Genomic DNA, 24,097 nt, shown 5'->3' with positions numbered 1-24,097 from the left:
GATGGAAAGCCAGTGGTCCCTACTGATACCATGGGTGGAAGGAGCTCGTTACAGCCTGTCAAAGATGGAAGTCTAGGTTCTCCCCTCAATATTTGGCCTTTTGTTGATGGGGTAAGGGTGGAGCCATGGTGTTTTCATGGTGTTTATTTGGAGTAGGTGGTTATTATGTAAAAATGGTTTCTGTCTTGGTAAACTGCCCAGTTCCTTGTCCTTTGGTTACAGAGAGCTGGATTTTTCTTAGGGCATTTTTTTTGTCTATGCCCATTGGTGTTTCCAGGTTGACAGCTTCTCTGCTCCTCAGTCTGGCATATATAAAGTCCAGTAGTCCCCCACCCCTCATCAGCATGTTCACTTTCTGTGGTTTCGGTTACCCACAGCCAACCACAGTCCAAAAATATTAAATAGAAAATTTCAGAAATAAATAATTCATAAGTTTTAAAAAATAATCCAGGCATGTAGAAAGGACATTGAAACCAACTTGAAGGAGCTCCAGATAACCAAATCTGGGACAATTTGAACATTACAATAAATAAAGATAATGGTGGATTAAAACCTATAGAATATTAAACGAGATGAGTTTGTAACCTTTTTTCTATACAAAAGTCTACATGTCACTAATTAAATGAAGTCCTTTTTGACTATTTAAAAAAAACCCTATAGAATAAAATAAATATACACAAGTCAATGCAGATATAAACAAACTAATTAATGAAGTAGGACAAATGATGGAAATAGAAAATCATCATTGGCCATCACTACAATAATAATTAGTGCAAGGACAAATCATCTATAGATGCTAAATAAGTGGGCATAAATATGAAGACAAGCAGCCTATTTGCATCGTCTCACAGAATCTCCCTACAGATGTCTGATAGACACCACCGTAACGGAGTGATCAAAGTTAATATTACCTGTGATGAAGCATCCCGTATCCCCTTGTAGGATGCATTGAGGAAGACACCAAAGTGCATAACCTTAATCTAATCACGAGCAAACATCAAACAAATTAAAATTAAGGAATAGTCTACCAAAGTATTGGCTAGTACTGGCAAGGTGATGGGACAAAGAAGGAAACTAAGGAACTATTTTAAGATGGAGGAGACTAAGAAGACATGACAACTAAATGCAGTGTGAGATCTTATATTGCATCCTGGACCAGAAAAAGGACATTGGTGAAATTTGAGTAAGGTCTATAGACTAGTTAATATTATTAACTGGCATTGTATTAATGCTAGTTTCCTCTTTCTATAAATCTTCTCTGGTTACACAAATGTTAACATTGGGTGATGTGTATACAGGAACTTTATATATTATTTTTGCTACTTTTTGTAAGTCAGAAATTATTTCAAAATAAGTTAAAAAGTTTTGTCTGTATCTTGTTCATTCTACCCAGGTCTTTTTTCTGAGCTCCAAGCTCATACATATGTCCATCTGTCTTTTTGGCAACTCTACTTTGATGTCTAACAACATCACAAATTTAACACATTTAAAACTGCCGTGTTGAATCTTACGTCTGTCCAGCTCCTTCCCACAGCCTTAGCAAGTGGTACCGTTCTTCACCTAACGGCTCAAGCCATAATTCTAGGAGTCACTTAAAATCTTTTCTCCTCACTGTCCCCATGTGCTGGATCCATTTCTTACTGATTCTGCACAATACTCTTGAATTTTCTAATTTTTAGTAATGTCTAGTGGCATGTTCTTATTCAAACCAACCATTTCTTACCTTGTGTGTTTCAATAGTCTCTTAGCTGCTCTTCGAGTCTGCAATCCATTCTCATGATAGCCACCCAGAGTAATCTTGTAAAACATAAGTTAGATCATGTGCACTCAGTAAGTGCTCAAACACTTACTGAGTTCCCATTACAGTTAGAATGAAGTCCAAGCCCCTTATCTTGGACCATGAGATCCAGTGTTCTGACCCTGCCTGCCTCTTTGACATGCTTCCCCTTGTCCATATTTTTGCTGGCCTTCTCTCACTTCCTCTCAATTCCTCAAATGTGACACGCTTCCAGTTCAGAGCTCTACATCACTCTTCCTTTTGCTTGGAATACCCTTATGCCCATTCTGCTTCTAGCCAGTTCCTTCTCACCCTTAAAGTTTCAGCTTAAATATCACTTACTCTAAAATAGGGCACCTGTTCTTTTTCCTTCATAGCACTTAACACTATTTGCAATTATTTTCTTCTTTATTCCTTGTTGTCTGTTTCTTTAAGTTGACTCTAAGTTCCATGAGGGCAGGGACCATGTTTGGCCTATTCGCCTCGTCACCCCAGTGCCTGACAATAAGCACTAAGTAAATCTTTGACACAACTAAATGAAGAAAGAAGGTAACGCTTGTCTTAAAGGATGACTAGAAAGTAGCTAGCCTAGAAAAAGTGAGATTTTTTTTTTTCCCAGAAGGAAAGAATAGTATAGACAAAAGTATGGAGGCAAGAAATAGCATGGAGAGAGAGAGAGAGAGAAGCCATTTGACGTTACTTAGTATATGAAGCTTGAGTCACAGATTGGTCAGAAATTGATGAAATCGTCAGGAGCTAGATCTTGGAGGCTCCTCTGTACCGTATGAACTTGTGAAACTTATGTGAGCCTATGGAGCTATTGGAAGATTTTAGACAGCAGCGTAACATGGACAGATGTTTTGGTTTAGAAAGATCAGATCTGTAACAGCAGTGGAGTATAGAAACTGGGAGGTGAATTTGAAAGTTGTTAGGATGATCAAGTGAGAAATGATGGATTCTACACCAGAACAGTCGTTGTAGATATGAGAAAAGAAGACAGATGAAGGAATATTTAAAGTGTAGAATCACTAAAACTTACTGATTGATTAGATACAGAAAGTGAAGAAGAAAAAGGAATTTGAGTGTGGTTTCTAGATTTCTAGATTGTATTACTGGGTAGATGGTGGTGTTTGCAACAAAGAAAAAATGCTGGAGGAGGAGTTGCTTTAATTAAGTGGTAATGAGTTCAGTTTTAGCTGCTCCTGAACATTTAGTTGGGGATTTCCATCAGGCATTTCGGTAAAAAAATCTAAAACTCTGTGGTGAGGTCTCATATAGAAATGTAAAATTAACGGTATTTGTGGCCATAAGAATGAATAGATAGAAGTAGGCTTAGAGGAAGGTTATTATAGTGTAAAGAGAGCAGTTAACTGAGAACCGAGTCCAGCAGAAGAGGTAGACCAGTAGTTGAGGAAGACATCAAGGAGACCAATAGATGATATGAAGAAAATTAGGAGAGTAGGGGCCAAGGAAACCAAGAGAGAAAAGCGTTTCAAAGAAAGAGTAGTCAGAAGTTTGTATGCAGTGAGAAGTCTAATAAGAAGAGTTCTGAAAAGTATGGATAGCATAATGAGGACCTTAATGAGACTTTCCATAGGGTGCTGAATGTAGAAAAAACGAGGTTTCAGTAGGGTGCAGAGTGAATGGGAGGTCAAGAAATTCGAAGAGACAAACAGAAAAATGAGATAGGTACAGGGTAACAGGAGGTCCAGGCACTGATTTTTATATTAGAGAAGCAGAGATAAAGTGAGAGCGAGTAAGCGAGAGAGAGAAGTTACAGCACTACCTGTTACTATTAATTTGTTTTCATTGTGTGTCACATTTTTTTGATTCCTTGTGTTTCTGCTTATTTTCTGTTGAATGTTAGACATTAGGAAGTTGCTGGATATTTTTGTATTCCCATGAATATACTTAAGGACTCGGTTAAGTTACTTCGAAACAGTTTCTTTTTCGGCTTGCTCTTAAGCTTTGTTAGATAAAACAAGAGTTGGCCTGTAGTCTACAGATTATCCTTTCCCTTTACTGAGATAGCACCCATGAATTACTAGGTTTTTTTGTAGCCAGTGAGACCTCGTGCTAGTCATTTGCGGGCGTCAGGAATTGTTCCCTTTACTCTTTTCAAATGGTTCGTTGCTAGCCTCAGGTAGTTTCCTGGCATGTTTGTTTATCAGCACTCAGCTGAAGACTCCAGGGGGATTCTTGTAGCTCTCTGGAGGCTTCTTTCTCTGTGAGCAGCTTTCTTTCCTCCAGTCCTCTGCCCTTAGAACTCAAGTCACTTTGGCCTTCCCCAGCTGACAGTTCTCTTTTCTCAGGAAAACTGTAAAGCAGTGAGGTGGGACAGTCAGAGGGATCAGCTTGTTTCTTCTGCCATGAGAGATGACTATCCTGTGGTGCTGAGTTTCTTCTTTTTTTTTTTTTTCAGGTGGGAGGGTAACTCCATTCCCTGTTACTCTATCTTAGCTACATGTAGAAATTAACATTTGTCTTTTAGTTTAAAAAAAAAAATATCCAAAGGAAAGATCCAGATCACTTTGTATTATAAACAAGTTTGGAATAAATTTATTTCCTTTGTAATTTCTAAAATATGTATTAACATCATATGCTTTTATATGGGATATACAAACAAGATGTAAGATATTTCGTATACTGTGGTTATTTTCACCATTTTCTTTTCATTTATGGTTTATGATATGAAATTGCTTGGCTTACCAATTAGAAGAATAGTTGTATCCTGGGTAATTAGAAATAGGATGTTTCATAACATATGTAGCAAATAAAATAATCTGTATTTATAATATTAAGTTTTTCAGAAAACTTAATTTTTAAACTCTTACATTTAAAAATTGAGTATTTCTGATGATTTTTATAGTCTCATACTTTTGGCTTACAGGTATCATTGTTTTGGTTTGTGAGTATTCTCATAGAAGTCTTTATGTACTGAACTACGTTTTTCTCATTTTTTTGTAGTTCATAAAATTATAGTAAATTTCTGTAATTAAGAGTGATCATCTGTTTTGTACACCTGAAACTAAAAAAAAGTATAAATTATAAAAAAAAAAAGCGAAAGTGATCATAATGAGTGTTTACATGAGATAAATCTGGTCTTACAAGAAGAGTAATACAATATATTCCAGGCACAGTAGGAATGAAAGAAGGCTAGAATTTAGAAACAGTTAAGAAAGTAAAAGCTGAGTCTTGGTCCACTTCTTACACATTTTGTATTATTACTTCTTTATCCTTAATTTGTTACTTTCACATAACCATTTTGAGCTTTAGTTTCTTCTTTAAAATGGCATGATGATACTCTTTGATACTCTACTGAGAGGCAGTTGTGAGAATTAGATGCAGTTTGTGAAAATACATAGCAAACTGCAAATGCTATATAAAAATCAGGTATCATTTTTAGGTTTAGCCTGAGAAGTGTAAGTTTCACACAGTATGTACAGTGGGAAAGTTTGACTGTGCCTAAGCCTAACATTAATAACAAGAATTATTATCTTGGCCTGTGCTTTCTTTGGTTAGTTTCAATTTTTTTTATTTGATTTTTGATACCCAATTTAATGGAAATGAATCATATTACCATTTCTTTCTTTACTCAACAGTACACCGTGTGCACTTCACCCACATATATGACCTGTGGGCTTGTAGGGAGAAATAAGGATATTACTCAATAGCCCGTATCTTTCAACAAAGAATATTTTTCAGCAACACTCAAAAGTTTCTCTTATTTATTAGGAAATGGAGACCCTTAGATGTTAAACTAAATTCATGACGTCAGTATTTAGTGAGAAATTTTGAAGAGTAGATCATTAAGTCAAATTCTGTGTTCTCTGTAAATATCAATGACTATTACTCATGGAGTGGATTAGATGCCTTGGTTTTTATGGTCATAAACATTTTCTGTAGAATGATGCAGGAGCAGTTACTGAGAATCAGAAAAAAGGCTACAGAATTATGTGAGGCTTGCCCTCTGTATATGAATCAGATTTTAAGTGGAAACCACAGTTGTTTCCTTGTTTCTCATTCATGCTTTAGCAGAGGATATGATGCTATAGATCTGGCGTGGTTTTTGTATTTTCTCGTTTAAGGTTCACACCTATTTCTTTTCTTTTTTAGAAGCCACAGCAGTTTTAGTGTGTTGTCAAACCACAAAATGTACCTTGTTGGATACAGTATTTAGTGGGGGTATGTGTGCTACATGTTATTTGGTAGTCTCAGTACTGGTTGTGGCATTCTAGTTTAGTCCTGTTTTGGAAATACAGCCTAAGTAAATAAATGCACACATAAATATATTTGGGGTAGGTGGTATATAAGCATACCACTGCAGACATATGGAAAACAATTTTAACCCTTTGAATGTATTAATTTGTATTTAAAGGTAATGTTTTATGCTGTTTAACTTGAATATCATATGTTAACTTTTTTTATTCTTAGCATCAAGGCATGCCATGGGTTGCCTCTCATAAATGGACAAAGCTGTGACCCATATGCAACAGTTTCTCTAGTGGGCCCTTCTAGGTAATGTTTATTGAATTATTATTTGATTTTTAAGTTTTGAAGTTCTATGTAAGAATTACAGAATTAAGGTTCTAAGATCAAATGCTAAATAGCTATTTATGACACAAAGTAATGAGTGCTTTGAATGAAAAAAGTCTTTAGAATTCTGTTACACACTTGCAAACACCAAGTCCTATTTTTATAGAAAGTGGGTGCCATTTCAAATCCGCCAGACTCAAAGGCTGTGGGGAACAGCATCAATTTTATAGTATTTAGTTAAAATGTACTTATAAACTGGACTTTCATTCATCATCAGCCTTCCTATTTGCAAATGTCCTAGATTTTATGCAGGTAAAATCCTGTTTTAATAACAAAATAAGGCAGTTTCCACACTTTTATCTGGAAAACATCTCAGGACAAAAAAGTGCCTTTTCTGTTTATGGCATCTGTGCTCTACAGAGAGAATTCTAAGCTGTAGACAAACTGCTGAAGTACCAGAACATGGTGAAGTGAGCCGTATCATGGATTTAAATTACTCAGGATAATCTATGGAAAAACCTACAGCACCTTGTACTGTTGTGTATTTTACCATTTCTTTATGGTTTCTTCCAGAGCCTGACTAGTCTGAAATTTGCCTACATCTTCAAGATTTAGAATCAGGAAATAAAGAGCACAGTATTCCTCCTACACAAACACAACATACACACACAAACATGCACTTTTTCACCAACCTTAAGCTCTCTAGATATTCTTATTTCTTAGAAAATCACCAGTAAGTCACTTTGAAAAATGTGTTTGTATATATGTATGTAAAATCCTATCACCATGCCTGGTACTTACTGGGTGCTCAATAATAGTAATGCTATTATTATTATAGATGGTTTTAAATTTAAAAAGAGATTCCCGATCCTATAACATTCATGCTATAAGAGGGATTTAGTTTTTCATGTTAAAAAAAATTTAACCCAGTGGAGCTGTTTTTGTTTTTGTTTATAATCTGTACCTGACAGGCAAATTCTTAAAGTGTAATTGTGTAGCAACATACAGATGGAAACTATTTGACGTGTGAATTTGTTTTAAAAAGTCACTATTGGTTTTGATGTTGTGATTTGTTGTATAAGATTTTAACATTGGGGAAGGCTGGGGAAAGGCTGCATGGGACTTCCCTGTACATTTCTTTGCAACCTCCTCTGAATCTATAATTATTTCAAAATGAAAAGATTTTTAAAAAGCCACATTGTCGCTGAAGCCCAAGAAGTAAACTGAGTTAAGAATGCTTTTCGTGTTCCTCAGGTATTTTTCAGCATAGATAAAGGTACTCTGAATCTCATTGTTCTGAGTTGCTTATATGATAAAATTATTATTGAAAACCCCTGAAGATAGCTTGGCAGTTCATCTAATATAGCCATAAAAAGAATAGTGCAATCTTGGCATATATTGGATATACAAAACTTGTGTATTTTTTAAGTTCTAGAGATACCTCAATTTTTCCCCCTAAGTAATATTTAAAACTACAATCTTAACAGTTAAACAGAGGTCAGGCTCCCTGGTTGGAAATAGCATGTTTTATAATTGTGTACTATTAAGTTCTACAAGGTAAAACTCTACCACATTGGAACAGGAATGACCAAAAGAAGACAAAAGTAAAGAAGAAAACAAGCAATCCGCAGTTTAATGAAATCTTTTATTTTGAGGTAACTTTTGTTTTATATAAATACTAGCAATGAATATTTAATATTTGGTTCACTTCTGTTTTCAAACTACAGCCATAGTAATCATTTTACCAACTAATGCAACTAAACATTTCTCTCCTGAAAGCAGTAGAACCATGGTGTAATGCAATGGAGGCCCCGTGTATAAAACAAATACAGGCAGAGCGCTGACTGATTTGGGGCTGGGGAGGGCTAAGGCCACACCCTCTCCCCAGGCATCCTCAGAGTCACATCCTTTTCCATATGCCCACCACCTTGTGCAGCCCCCCCACCTGACATGGTGGCCTCAGGACTCTTCTGCAGAGTACTGTCTGAATACCACTGGTGAAGTAAGTATTACAGCACTTGGGAGATCCAAGGTCTAGTCTCAGTTGACTTTCAACAAAGCACCAAATGTGAGACTCAAATTTCTCCTCTTGTGAAAGGATAACTTTGTTAGAGAAAATAGTAGCAGCCCTACCTAAATGATAGAGTTTTTATGAGGCCCAAATGTAAGAATGCTTTGAGACTGTAAAGTACCCTCTATGGACACGTGCTTATTTTCACAGGGATCTTCAGCTGCCTTGAAGTTGCCCGAAATACAGTGCTTTGGAGTTCTTCATTGGGGAGCATTTCTTAAATTCGTTAAATAATTTTTTCATATTATTTGAAAATTATGGAAGAAAAGCCAAACTCTCTATTCTAAAAGATTGTGTTCTAACTGTAGAACATTGAGATTAACATGTAGGGAAGATTTGAAAAATGTTACATTTTGTGCTTTTTCTTCTTTTGTGTGTGTTTTTTCCTTGATGTTTCAAAGTGGAGAGAGTGAGAGCACAGCTAGGCAAGCCTCATTTAATAAAGGAATGCAGGTTGAAGGAAATGCCAAAATTGGAGTGGGAAGAATTATGGAGGGGGAGGCAAGGGAGAAAGAAAAACATAAGAAAATGTACTGATGTGAGACTTTTCCATTCCCTGGCTAAGAGGATTTAGGTCAGTTCTTTTACATTTATTAATGGCTGTTACATCTAGCGTGGAGTAAACAAAGGGGCAACTTGCAGTAAGCAGATGGCCCTTTGAAAGTCAAGGCCTGACTGGCTTACTGTATCCAAGTGTCCTGTTAGGCCTTGAAACATTCTTTCAGGAGGCACTTTGTTGAGCTAATTATAAAGATAAAGTTCAATTACTGTCCTCTAGTAGAGCACACACACGCATGCATAATGTACACAGCAGTACACTGTAGTATATTTTGTGGAGGTCAGCTCCAGCTGGGTTAAGTCAGAGGAAAGAGTTCTAGAGAGAAGGAACATGTTGAGCAGAGATAGAAGAGAAGAAAGTTATGTCCAAAGAATGGCAAGTATGGTGTGATTGGAAGGTTTGGATAAAGGAATAATGAGAACTAAGCTTAAATAAGTAGAGTAGGTTCAACTAATGAAAGGCTTTGAGTGCCTGGCTGAGGTGCTTAAATATTAGCCACTGAATGTTTTGAGCCTGGAAGTGACAAGAGTAATGCAGTGTTTTAGGAAGAATTAACAATGATCAGTGGGCCGAGACAGAGAGAAAAATCAAGAGACTGTTGTGGTTTAACTGTTACTTAAAAAAAAAAAAGAAGGAAAGGAGTCTGGTCTAAGACAATAATATGAAAATAGAGAGGAAGGGACAGATGAGAAAGAAACTGCAAAGGGCAAGACAATGAATTGGTTGTAGAAGAAAAGACAAAAGGACGCCTCAAATGTCCTCATGGTTTTTAATTTGGAAAAATAGAGAAGTTAAGAAGGAAAATTAAGTGGTTCATTTTGGGGCATGATGAGCTCAAAGTCTGACATGTAAAACCCTCTCCTAGTCAGTTCAAGACTGAAACTTAAGATGGGTGATGGCTGTGGATAAAGACTCAAGATTTGCTTACAGAGACTCAAGAAAGCCAAGTGAGGAGACGTGTACAGTAGAGGAGACAAGTGAAGAAGCTTAGTTCTGCCACTTACAGGTGTTCGACTCTGAGCATGTCTCTGAATTTCTGTACTTGAGCTTCCTCGTTTTCGAGATGAGGATAATAAATCTAGCTCTGCCCGCTTCAGAGCAGTGGTCTGATGAACAGAGGAGATAATGGATGTGTAGGCTGTACAGCACTGTGCAGCTCGTAGAGCAAAATGAAAATAAACCCTTGGAGAAAACCCATATGTATATGAGTATGTTCTGTGGAAGAAGAGGTACCAGAGGAAGAAGCAAAGAGAGCAGAAGTTTGCCAGGATGGTGCCTGGGCAAACTCCAAGAAAAGAGTGTTTCTGGGAAAGGAGGTATAGTCGTACGATCACTTGTTCAGATAGAGGGGTCAATGAAAGTGAGAACCAAGAATTCATCATCAGACTTGGTGATTAAGAGTGGGGGTTTAGGCGGGTGAGGAAGCCAGATTATGAGGAGTTAACTGTAGCAAGTGGGTGGTGAGGAAGTGGAGGCTGTAAGGATGGATTACAGTTTTGAGATATTTGTCTGTGAAAGGAAAGAGATAGGAACACCATAATTTAAGGGGAGAATTTTTCTTAGACTTGAGTGAGGTGAACAAGCTGGTAAAGAAAGCTGTAATTAAAATAGATCGGATGCTTACTGCATACTATGTGTGGGCGGAGTGGTCTTAGAAAAGAGCAGGATCGTTTCATTGTCTTGCTCAGCAGAGGATGAGAAAACTCATCAGGTAGAAGAACCTTTACGGGAGTGGACGTGTTCAGGTGGACAGTATTTGAGGAAGTTGCTGCCAATGTCCTTGATGTTTTAAGTAAACATACAAGAAGGAAGTATAAGGGTGGCATTGGTATCTTGAAAGAAATGGAAAAGCCTTCAAACAGTTCTTAGCGTGAAATAGAACACTTTTACTCTTTGAGTCGCCAGCAGATTACCAATGAGCCAGAGAACCTCCTGGTGCTTTATGATGAGTACATAAGGAACAGTATGGAGGCTAGGCTGCTTTTGATATTTTCACACCACCTTATTCTTACCTCCCTGCTACTTCCATAGCTGTTTTTGTATTTCACTTTTGGGTAGAATATTACCTAGGTATTTTCCTCTGTTTAGAACGTTTTAGGGATGATGGTTTTTTAAGTTCATGTAGGAAAGAGATTTAAAAAAAATTTTTTTTTACTAAAATATTTTGTTTGCAGGTAACCAGATCCAGTAGTTACACCAGAAAGTCCCAGTTCCAGGTAGAAGAGGAGGACATTGAAAAGCTAGAAATTAGGTATGTATCTTGGAGTTTTACAGAATTACTTTTTTCTGTGCCAAAAGAAAATCCTAATTTTAACTGGAAAAGGTGAAACAAGCTTAATAGAATTTTCTTTAGCAAATTGGTTGATAAAACTTAGAGGAACATGCATCTAATTTAATTTAAATCCAAATTATATTTTCAAAATCTGATTTCTTTATAGAAATAGTCAAGGTATATTTATTTTATAAACAACAATGAACTGTTTGACACATTTTATTATATTTTTAATTTTTCCCAAATTTAATTGCTCCTTAAATTTCTGAATCATAGCATAATGGATGCAAAGAATATATAGAAAAGTAATTACATATTAGCCAATTTAGAAATAATTTTTTTATTCTTCTTAACATATCTGCTGTCTAACAGAAATTTCAGTGAGGTAAGAAGTCTTATAAGATAATTCAACAGGTGCATGTGTTTGAAGTTTGTGCTATTTCCTAGGTCTTTAAATATCTATGCTGTTTGGGAGGGGAAAGTTTTTGTAAATGCATGTATAGGTGTGGTGTTAACAGTGTGTTCATCTAAAGGGTGTATTAATCACATGTTTGGAATGATCAGGTAACGTATTTTTCTGAGTAACCTGTCTTTACATGTTAACTGATTCTAATTGAGAAAGAAACTGTAGTCTTGTGTCGGTTTCTTTTTTCAAATTCAACAAAGTAACTGTAGTCCTTACTGCTACAGGTTAAAATAAAGCTTAGACTTTGAAACTAGGAAACTTAAGTGCTTCCTTTTACACTATTTAAAATAGTTTCTTCCTGTGCTTATAAATTAAAGCTACTGCGGTATTTTGCTTTCTTAGTTTAGACAGTAAGATATACGACAGTGTTGACATCTCTTACTTTTAAGCATGTAAAAATAATGCAATAATACAAATCCAAGTAATTTGAAGCCATTTGGTGGCATGTGTTCTCTTAAACACTGTTTGCGAAAAATAAAGCCAGTTTAAAATTTTTCAGGATCGACTTGTGGAACAACGGAAACCTGGTTCAAGATATTTTCCTAGGTGAGCTTAAGGTTCCTGTGAACGTGTTAAGAAGTGATTCCTCTCATCAAGCCTGGTAAGAAGACACACATTCTAGTGAACTCCATGTAAATATACTGTATATGCAAATAAATGCTTACTATAAGCATGTTTAAAATTTGCAAGGGAATGAGCCAAAAGTCTTTAACATTAATTGATGTAGTTATTAATTTATTGTTGCAGAAATATAAGTACATAGTTTTATGACTGGACCTCTGGTACTGCAACAAAAGAACTGAATTGTCTAGGAATGTTTTTCTGTTTAAAAACTAGATCCTATCTCTAAGGAGAAACTGGAAAACATGTAAAGCATTACATAAAAGTTGCCCGTGAGAGAAGCTGTTTGGTCACAAATTAACATCTGCAGTTCAGAAGCTTTATTAAGGGTCATGGGACCTGTGGATGTTCGAGGGCAAAGGGTTGATTGTAGGGAATCAGCTGTGTAAGGGATCTAACCTGTGATCTTCCTTCACCACACACACCCATTACATGCACTGTGAACGGCCCAGGTGATGTTTTCTAAATGTCGAGGGTCTAGATGTTGTTGAGCTGATTCATTTAATACACTTTTCAACAGCTCTGGTGGCTCAAAAATGGTTACAACATTATTTTACCTTCATGACTCTAATAGTGACATTAAATTGATGTTAATTTAAAAGTAATGTTCAGACACTAAATTGATGTTACCGTGTTTCCTTGAAAATAAGACCGGGTCTTATATTAATTCTTGCTCCAAAAGACGCATTAGGGCTTATGGTCAGGGGATGCCATCCGGAAAAATCATGTTAGGACTTATTTTCCAGTTAGGTCTTATTTTCAAGGAAACACGGTAGTTTCTTTAGCAGAACTAATGTGAAGCTATTGTTTTTTTCTGTCTATGGCGCTTACAAGCCTGCATATGCTCTCCCCTCCAGTGAGTTGCCCAGCAGCCCTCATGCTAGACTTGGATTTCAACTGAGTATAAAAGAACATACCTTCTCATTTGCTAAGCTTTTAAGGCCAACTTTTTAGAACTCAGTTTCAGTTGCCTGGAAGAAGAGTTTCAAACTGAATGTCTGAGCACCAGTCTCATTTGTCTTTAAAAAAGCCTGCCTCTCCTGACTGGCCATCAGATGTTCTTCACTTTGGACTGCTCTCCTCAAGTAGTTACCCTCTGAGACTGATTTTTAGACTCAGAATTTTTATTTTATTTTTACCTCTTGTTAATGCAGATCTAAGATTTATTGGTCTTTATGGTGGCATTTTGTGTAATTTCTAAAATGCATCCATGGAGGGGCAAAAATTAAACTTAGTCACTGTGAAAAATTGATGAACATTTGAGGCCTGTGCCCTCTGCCCCCACATGTCTTCTTCCACCTTCCATAAAATAGCATACGTTTTAAAATGAAACCTTCTGATCTCAGTTTAAGTCTTTGAAATTATGTGCCAGACTACTTGGTACAAAATAAAAAGTGAGTTGTGCTTCCCAGAGCCCCTCAAGGTGAACTTGAAACGTGCCACATAGCATGAATTTTAAGTAAGACTATCTCCAGACAGGCCCTCCAAATTTGGCAACACATTGTCCACCTACCTTGGCAGGATGGAAGAACACTAACAAATAAAAATTAATTTTATTTCTATAGGTTTTTGTGGGGTTTTTTTGTCAATAATAGTTCAAAATATTTTAAAGTAACCCGACAAAAGTGGTAAAATTTATCCAGCATGAAATAGAAACATCTCCTAGTTCATTTATACTTCCATGGATGTAAGGAAATACAAAAATGTGAAAGAATACTCTGGAAGATGTGAAATGATGAAAACATGGTGCAGTAGTAAAGCAGATACGTTAGTTTGTTTACTTTTATTCTTACTGTTAACTGATTTCTGAGTTAAATCTTGCTTATAATGCTTATCTTGACCATCTAGTAGTATTATCACCTAACAATCTTTTTCTGAGTGTTTCTTACAGAATTATTTACTGGTGACTTGTTAAAGCATTTAACATAAATAAATGCCATTTCCTTTTAAGTTAAAATTTGCACTGTTAGCCTCCTTTGTCAGTTGTAGTGCTGTAGCACCTCCTTATGGGGTTGATAGTAACTGCGTGAACATTCAAGGAAAGCTTCGTTTAGCTTCAAGATTTCAGGCATATTCCTTCTAGTCTTGATATTAGGAAGGAGTTAGGAACATCATCAGTAATGTAATCCTATTCTTTCAGCAGCCTCAGTTTGTTTTCCTTTTTCACATAATTTCTACTTAGTATTTGTGTACTGTAGTTTTTTCCAAAAACTGATTTTAGATGGTCCCAATTTAATTTTATTCTCAAATTAAACATGATTCAATCATTTTCCCAGTCCTTCCTTGGTTCTTCAGTTCCTGAGCAGTGATGCATGTCCTTTATTCTGAAATGTCTGTCAAGTGTTAGGATTAGCTTATTGGTGTTGATATTACCTAGCTTTAACTTGAACCTATGTAGATAATAGAATTCTATTTGATTTATTTTTTTAAAGATTTTATTGGGAAAGGGGAACAGGACTTTATTGGAAAACAGTGTGTATTTCCAGGACTTTCTATTGGGGAACAGTGGTGTGTTTTTCCCAGGACTCATCAGCTCCATCCACGTCAAGTTGTTGTCCTTTCAGTCTTAGTTGTGGAGGGCGCAGCTCAGCTCCAGGTCTAGTCGCCTTGTTAGATGCAGGGGGCACAGCCCACCATCCCTTGTGGGAGTCGAACTGGCAACCTTGTGGTTGAGAGCACACACTCCAACCAACTGAGCCATCTGGCCACCAGGGAGCTGAGCGGCAGCTCCTTGACTTCATTCTAGTTGCGGAGGGCACAGCTCGCTGGCCCATGTGGGCATCAAACCAGCAGCCCTGTTGCCCAGGATTCGTGCTCTAACCAACTGAGCCACCTGTCCGCCCCTATTTGATTTGTTTTCAATAGGTAATACACTTACATGGTTCACAGTTCAAAAGGTAAAAATCTGTTGCCTGACTCTATCCAGCAGCAAAATCAGTTTCCTTCTTCTGAGGCATCCACTGTTATAAGTTTTGGGGAAATAGTTTATGTATATACAGGCAAATGTGTGTGTGTGTGTGTGTGTGTGTGTGTGTGTATCTTTCTTTACACAAATGAACGTATACTGTATCCTGCTCTGCACCTTGCTTTTTTTCACTTAGCTATTTAGTAGAATCTCAGTATGTATATATATACATATATATATGTTGTCTCTTGATAGTAGTGATGCATATGGACTCTGAAACCAAACTGCCTTGGTTCAAATCCCATCTCTGCCATTAACCAACTACTCGTGTGACCTTGGACCAGTTATTCCACCTGTTTGCCTTTGCTTTCTTTGGCTATAAAATGGGGGTAATACAAGTAGTACCTGCCTCTCAAAGTTATTAGAGGATGAATGAAATGAGTTCGCGTAAAGTAAGCAGCAAGCGCAGTGACCGTGGGTATAACTCAGGTTCTCATCATTATAGTTATTGCTGTTGTTACCACCATTATTCCATATCAGCACATAAAGTATTTCTACATCCTTTTTCTTTTTTTTGCACCAATATTCCATTGTTTGGAAGGTTATCAATGAAAGAACCTTAGAGATAATCTAGTTCAATCACATTTCATCAGTTTCCTCAATGTCAGAGAACTTAATGTGTGTAAAACCTTTGCGTGGTTGTCGGATTGGTACAATAATTTTCCCCAAAATGACCAAACTATAAAAATCTACATTAAGAAAAGAATATAAATATCTTTTCATATTGTAATTTTTAATTTTGAAACGAAGATTCAAATAGTAAATGAAACAGTGGTTGGGTTTCTTTCAACATAAGCACTTTATACATATTTAAAACCAGCTAAATATTTTACTTGAGATGAGTTGGTTTCCTAGTTTGGCATTTTGGGCACCTAATCTTTAATCTCCTGTCTTGTAAAAATTCATTGATAATGGTTATCTTTATGGAACCAGAAGTAACATTCAAGTATTAGTAGAGTTGCCTTTGAACAGTTATTTTTCAGCTTATTTCACATTATGAACAAATAATTACAGTTTTTGCCTGCCTACCTGAATTTCAATTTATACAGGATTCCTTAATTTGTAAGGGATTCTTCAGGTGATTTAAATTGAGCCTTTTGTAACAATATTTTAAAATAATAAATCATACTTATATAGTATATAAATAACTACATTTATCAATAGTTATTTAGATATTTAAGTGGTAAGGGTTATATGTGTATAAATGTTATGTAAATAGCATTTGCATACTAGTTACTGTATACTAGGCACTATTCTAAGTGCTTTATTTATATAACCTTTTTAGAGTTCTTATAAGGATTAAATCCATTATATTATTACTCCTTATTGAACAGATAAGAAAAGAAGCACAGAGAGACTGAGCAGTTTGCCCAAAGTCACACAGCTAGGATTTGATTCCAAACTCTGATTCCAAAGTTTGTGTTCTTAACCAATCTACTATAATAAATTTGTGTTTTGTCATACATATTTTTGAGTATGTTTAAAACTCAAAAATACTCTGTTTTAAGCTGTCAGCAAAGATTTGAGTTCCCTTTGCTTATAAAGTATTATTTAAAAGAAAATAGAAGTGGTCCCTACTCATTAAAAAAATCTCTTCAAGGAATGGGTAGGACAGTAAGATATTTTGAAATTTTGTGTTTTTTTCAAGTAGGCACAGATGAGATATTTTATCCATAGGGATTTTTTACCCTGCCAAATAAACTCAAGGACAAGCTTAAAAAGTCTGGCAGGAGTGAGCCCTTCTGGATTCTCTGAGCATAAACATAAAACTTAATAACTGGCATAGGACTATCCTAATCTTTCTGCAAAGAACATGCCATGTTAGAATTATAGATCTATTTTGCTGGTATTTTGTAGGTTTATGAGAGTAACAGGAATAAGACATACTCCCTTCTCCAGTAATTTGGAGATAAGGGAATTAAAGTTAACCTCTGAGTAAAATTTCTATAAAACAAACCAAAACAGAGTCTGAAATCTGACCAGAGTGTGGGGACACTGTTTAAGATGGGTAGGTTCCGTCTCAGGGAGGTAGAACCAAGTTCTAACTGTAATGCAAGGTTAAAATAGAAGGGGAATATTGGAACAATAAAAAATGTGATCCCAAAGAGGCAGTCATAGCTGGGTACTGCCTATTGGAGCACGATCAAGGAGAAGGAGATTCTGCTCGAGAGGCATTACTATTTCCTTGGCAAAATTTATTGTCTTAGCTTAGAGATTCTTAAGCCTCCTGAAATCTTTGTGCTGTATCTCTGTACTCACCACAGCACCTTCTGATAATTTGGCTTTCCAAATAGCTTACTAACAGGTAAAAAATATTAATCAAACAGATTTAAAAATTTTTATTAACAGATTAAAAAAACTCTTAGTTGAAGTGAAGGATATAGATGAAATACCATGGAAAATGATGGTAATTGTTGAAGCTGAGTAATGTGGTGGTGGTGAGAGTCTTCATGTTTAATGTCACTCTTCTCCTTGCTTCTGTGAAGAAACATTTCCATAATAAAATGTATTGGTCACAAAAAAAAGTGCAGGTATTTTTGCCACTTGACTCTTGTATTTCCTTTTATAAATTTAGTAATTGACTCTCTACTTTAAATATACCAGCCTCTGCTCAGTCATTGCAATTCAGGTTCACTTTTAGAAGCTGATGAAATTAGGTATCTGAATTTGCAAGGCTGCAGAACACTCACCGGTTGTGGGGAATGCCCAAAGTAATGCCCTTGTCCAGATGCTCAGTGATCAGCCAGCTGCACTTCCCTTAGAGGTACTTCTGAGTCACCTTTGCTGACAGGCTTATTTGCAGTTATTTTCTTAGGAAATCTTTAAATCATTATTTCTCAAATCAGTAGAGATTCTGAAGGTTGGTCTTCCAAGATAGAAATTCCTCTTTTGTGGGTAGTGATATAATTTCTGTATAATTCTTCCTGTATTACCATCCTCTCATCTTTAAAAGTTTGCTTGCTTGATTCTCTAGTTGTCTTTTAAGTATTTAATCCTATCTTTCTCAAAGCTAATAAATATTCTATTCAATCCTCCTCCCTTCTATTTTTAAACAGGTTAGTCTGTTGGGGGAGGCCATAAGTGGTAAATATCAAAAGTAAATACCCAAACTACTGACTTTTCTTTATAAAAAGCATTCTAGCTAATAAATGAAGGGGCAATGATAGAATTATAACATCATTTTGTAGCCTGTGAAGATTAACAGTGCTAGGCAGTGATCATCAATGACTGCTAATATCACAAAGAGAAAAACAATCAGACATTAATGCCTCTTGGTAGAACTACACAACACTGTCAATGAAATGTTCTTGGCAGAATATAAAATACGAATCTAACCAAGCCTCTGTTTCTAACTAATATACAGAAATATAGAGGGACAAAATAACATGTTAAATGACGCTGTGGAGACAAACACACCCCAAATGTGGAAAGTTCTGCCAGACAAACTATTTGATTTTTTAGGGGGTAGAGGGAGTCCATAGATTAAAAGAAACTTGAGCTATCAACCAATTATAATCTATGGACTGTGGATTTGAAAAAACTCTAGAAAACTGTTTATGGTAAGTTTGGAAAAACTTGACTATTGACTGTTAATGATTTTTAAAAGTTTTATGTATATATAGTTATAGTTATATGGTTATATATACTGAAATATTTATAGATGAAATTATTAAACACTTGGAAATTGCTTTCAAGTAACGCATTAGTGAGATGGGAGGAGTGAGTGGAGGCCTGGCTGGAAGAATGAATAGCCTTGAGACAATTATTGACGCTAGGTATACTACTCTTTACTTTTGTATGTAGTTTTAATTTTCCGTAATAAAAAGTCTTATAAAGTAACTTAGATTTCTAGTTTTAGTTCTACAAACTTCTCTTGATTTCTAAACTTTGCTTGGATTTTTATAGCTGTCTCTTTTTACATTATTTTTTCCTTTTACTTAAGTGAAAAAAACTCATGTAAATCTGATTTTTACAAATAAAAAAATGTTCATTGTGGTGGCACTGTTACTCCTTTAATATAAAAATCTATTTATAGACCTTCAGTCACTAACTTTTTAAAAAATAAGTTCAAAGTTTTACATATGGGATTTATTTTTATTTTTTTTCTCCCTTCTTCTGCCTCCCCCCACCAACACTTCGCTCAAGCCATTGTTTTTCAGTCTAGTTGTATAGGACACAGCTCCCTGGCCCATTGCTCTTATGATGAGCCTTGTGTCCCACGGCAGCTCATGCCTACCTCCGGCTGCTCACAGCAACCCAGCTCCCTAGAGAGCCGTTGTTCACAATATTAGCTGTAAAGGGTGCAGCTCACTGGCCCATGTGGGAATCAAACCAGTGACCTCTGGCATTAGGAGCAGGGCGCTCCAACCACCTGAGCTACCAGGCCGGTCAGGATTTACTTTTAAATAAGGTCACTTACACCTTTTTGTGTAGTATGTCCTATCTATTTTAACTAAATGCATCTTAAACTTAGTTGGTAAAAAGTTATTTTTGATAATACAATGGATTTTAAATTTTTTACTTTTTATTATTTTTTTTCTAAACCTGCAAGCTAATCAAACACTTAATCCCTTTGAGGTCTTAATTTTTGTATTATCTATACCTTTTGTTTCCTGGATAAAAATCTATTTATAGAGTTCTAATTCAATATACAGCTATTAATCTGAAGACTAATAGTCTGCTGCTTATGAAGTGTCCTAACCTTAAATATTGACTTTTTCTGGTTCAGTTTTTTTTATAGTTTAGCTATTTATTTACCTCCAGCTTGGGTGCTCATTACCATCACATGAAATTGATTGTGTTTTTACTTTAGGTACTTGCTACAGCCAAGAGACAATGGAAACAAGTCATCTAAAACTGATGACCTGGGGTCTCTTCGATTAAATATATGTTATACAGAAGACTATGTGCTTCCTTCAGAGTACTATGGTCCTTTGAAAACTTTGCTGCTAAAATCACCAGATGTTCAGGTACTTTAAAATCTTAAACATCTTAAGTGTTTATTTATATTTATATTTATATTTAATATGAAAAGGCTAAAATAATTCTGTAAATGATGAGGAAAAAATTTCAAAGTATCAAATTTTATTAAAACAGCAATTTTATATATATATACACACACACATACATATATGTGTATATATATAATTAATATATATACACATATTTAATTTACCTGAACCTCGGTATTGTGGTTCCAATATGTGCTCCAGATTTCATCTCCAGTAGTTAATGAACATATTTGAATTACTTTTACAGGCTAGTGATTGAATAGTTAGTCGTGTTTCCTTGATTTTGTGCTTGTTTTCTACCTTTCGATATTCTAGCCGATATCTGCCTCAGCTGCTTACATTTTCGGTGAAATATGTCGAGATAAAAACGATGCTGTTTTGCCCCTTGTACGACTGCTGCTGCACCATGACAAACTCGTTCCTTTTGCCACTGCAGTGGCTGGATTAGACTTGAAGGATACACAGTAAGAGTTGTATTAAATGTCAGTTGTGTTTGGGTATGGACCTCAGTTTGTCAAACTTTTTCCTAATCTGTATCATAGTCTGTAAAGAACTGCTTACCATGTAATAAAAGGTAGTTCTTTTCAGTTAGCAAGCAGTATCCACCAACAGTAAAATTAACAATTAATGACTTTTTTTTTTTACTGTACCGAAATTTCCTGTTACTAGTCATAGCTTCTTACAATGATTCACATGTCACAAATAAAACACAAAGTCCCAAGTTCCTTTTTCCTTATCCATTATGTATCACCCTTATATGCACAGGTGTGACATTAGAAAAAGCAATCAGGTGGCTTCCCATTCTTGTCATAGTCTGTTGTTACACACACACACACACACACACACACACACACAGTCTACATGTTTGTAGTTAGTAAATATGGCTTGCTTTTTTAAACTTATTTTCTTATATTTTCAGTAAGTAGTTTTTGTAAGTTTTAAAATCTTAATGGCATCAAGCTTTTAAATGGACAGTAAAAATTACTAAAATTGTTCATATGACCAAGTCAGATATCTTGTATTATGGATTTCACAGCCTTTGTTTACTTGGTTTCACCTTATTTCTCTTTGTATTTCAGAGATGCAAACACAATTTTCAGAGGAAATTCCTTGGCTACCCGATGTCTGGATGAGATGATGAAAATAGTGGGAGGGCACTACCTGAAAGTTACATTAAAACCTATAATAGATGAGGTATGGAATATACATACTCTGATGATAATGGTTCGTGTAGCCTTATTATAGCATCTGTTTCATCTAATAATCTATTGATGGGAATGATATATCCATTCATGTATTACTTAAAAAATAAGGCTTTACACTTGAGAAGTAAAAGAAACTATTTACTGTTTCATCAATAGATTTTTACTCAAAGGGCAATTGTGATATAATCTACATAATGATTTCTTTGTTAGTGGATTTCTGTTTTAGCTAGAGTGTCAAATAGATGAGAAATTTTTTTATATAGTTCTTCGGGAGTATTGTATACATTGACTCTGGATGGGGGGTTTAAAGTTTGTTACAGTTTTGATTTTTATAATTAACTTGTATATCAAAAATTAATTATTTTCATTTTGCCAAATTATTTTTAAAAGAGCAGTAAATGAAAAATCTATTTTCCAGATATGCGAATCCTCAAAATCCTGTGAAATTGATCCTATTAAATTGAAAGAGGGAGATAATGTAGAAAATAATAAGGTATGTCCTTGTTATCTTTATAACTGCATTAAAATTGGCCTTAAAGGTATACGTATCTCCCACTTATGTTATAGCAATGCTGTATGGAGGGAAGCAGTGCTTTTTATTCTTTACATGGTGCCCATACTGTTAGCAGCATTTCCTATGTTTAGTTTTTAGAATGTTATCTCCTTATCAGGTTTCACTTTATTTTTGTTCTTGATTATCCCTTTTTGCTCTGGTAACAATAGTGAAGTAAGGCTGTGTCTAGTTGCAGCCCCATTCTGGTCGGTCCTTTAGGTTCAAACTGATCAGGCTAAGGAGCACAATGACTTGGTCAACCGATAATTATAGTTGCCTCTGGGAAAATCATGATTGTGTTAGAGCCACAAGTTTTCATTGCAGTAGATAACAGTGCTACAGTGTGTGTGTGTGTGTGTGTGTGTGTGTGTGTGTGTGTGTGTATTTCAGTTATTTCCCTTTGGATTGTTTTATTCTCTGTTTCTTCTTGTGCAGTTTATCCCATATGTTTAACTCTTATATCTAGCTAATCTAAATCTAATTTATTAAATTAGGTCAAGCTGTAAATTGTCCTTTAGCTGATGAGTTTAGTGAAGGGAAGCAGAGCTTTAGAATACTCAATAGTGACTGCCTAATTGATCTCATTTTCATTGCATTTGTTTCCATGAAGGCTATTGAACATGTGTAAAAGTCAAAATCTTAATGTTTACCTTTTTAAATCCTACAGGAGAATCTGCGCTACTATGTAGACAAGTTATTCAGTACAATTATAAAATCAAGTATGAGCTGCCCCACTGTAATGTGTGATATCTTTTATTCTTTAAGGCAAATGGCTACTCAGAGATTTCCTAGTAAGTGCTTTGTATTCTAAAACATGCCGTTTCTTTCTCAATATTTTATTTTTCTGTAGGTTTCCTGTGTATTTGGTTTATGGGAAATGTTTACGGTTTATAGGTACAATCTTAGTTTTTAAAAATATTTCTAGCTTTAATGAAAATCTGATTTAATTTTTTTGTAATCTGAAAACATATTCCTTTTTATTTCAATATAGTGACAAGTTTATACTAAGAGTAAATCAAAATCATTATTTTTAGTCAAGGCAAAATTTAGAACTACAACATATAAACATTTATTCATATGAGGTGCTTATGAGATTGTTAAATATAATAAAAACATCTTTGTTACTTGTATTAACTCCCTTTTCCACGTGCATGCCTTCAAATACTGAGAATTTTTACGGCTGACTAGATTTGACAGTTTGAGATGATAAGGTTTTGGTGGTGATAAGTTTTAGATATTAGAAACATCTCTGTTGTAATATGCATAGAATTTTGAGGAACATATCAAGAACTAGCATACTTTAATTTTTGACAGCAGCTGTGTCAAGGCTTTACTTAGATACATTTCACAAAATTAAGAGTTGCTATCTCTGATTGTCAATACTTGGAATTATTCTAATCACATGCATCTCTGATAAGCAAATAAACTTGATATAGCTGTCTTTCCAGATCTGCGTGTAATGGCAGGGAGGGGGAGCTACTTAAATTATCAGTCTTCCCCAGCTGTGTGAAACTTTTCAGATGATTTATTTCTATAATCATGTGAAGAGATTTTGTGTGTGTGTGCACACCTGTGTGTGCAGTTTCTGCCCTTCCACTAAATTTACCCAGTGATAAAGTGGTGGGGCTGAGTTGTCCAACTAACATGGAGATGAATCCAGACCTAGATGTCTTTGCTAATTATAGTAAAGACATAAACAATTAACTTTAATAAGTATACTAAATCCAATCTTCGTAACAAAAATAAAGGAAGTAGAGACAGTAACATATGGAAAGATGAAATGCTGACTGAAATTATATTTTAGTGAGTTAGAACATGGTAACCACATGGAATGCTTAGTGAGTGAACAGGCACAGGGCTGGCCTGTATTGTCTCCTGCGCTTATCTGCTCAGTACCACAGAAGGCAGGTCCTGCTCCCCTCAGGTAGATAATGAAACAGGTTTAGAGAACTTGAAGTAACTTGCGCAAGGTCCACGACATGGCCAGTGGGCAAGCAGAATCTCAAACCTGGGCCTGGTCTGTTCCAAAGCCTGCTGCTAACCACTGTACCCTACACTGC

General features: G+C 35.6%; 1 protein-coding gene across 4 annotated transcripts in view; it reads left to right on the top strand.

Annotated features, from left to right (window-relative positions):
* The window catches only part of RASA2 (RAS p21 protein activator 2), a gene marked incomplete at its 3' end in the record, with an annotated part of 103,629 nt that overhangs the window by 53,357 nt on the left and 26,175 nt on the right, over window positions 1–24,097 (top strand). For all 4 annotated transcript variants that reach the window (XM_081072573.1, XM_081072572.1, XM_081072575.1 and 1 more), the window contains exons 6-14: window positions 6,212–6,295; window positions 7,896–7,968; window positions 11,118–11,194; window positions 12,181–12,282; window positions 20,081–20,237; window positions 20,595–20,743; window positions 21,359–21,473; window positions 21,903–21,977; window positions 22,705–22,828. In XM_081072573.1, the coding sequence (XP_080928699.1) occupies window positions 6,212–6,295; window positions 7,896–7,968; window positions 11,118–11,194; window positions 12,181–12,282; window positions 20,081–20,237; window positions 20,595–20,743; window positions 21,359–21,473; window positions 21,903–21,977; window positions 22,705–22,828 (956 nt within the window). The remainder of the gene's footprint in view (window positions 1–6,211; window positions 6,296–7,895; window positions 7,969–11,117; window positions 11,195–12,180; window positions 12,283–20,080; window positions 20,238–20,594; window positions 20,744–21,358; window positions 21,474–21,902; window positions 21,978–22,704; window positions 22,829–24,097) is intronic.

Source organism: Rhinolophus hipposideros (assembly GCF_964194185.1).
Source record: "Rhinolophus hipposideros genome assembly, chromosome: 14".
NCBI lineage: Eukaryota > Metazoa > Chordata > Mammalia > Chiroptera > Rhinolophidae > Rhinolophus > Rhinolophus hipposideros.
This window is presented reverse-complemented; position numbering and strand designations above follow the sequence as displayed.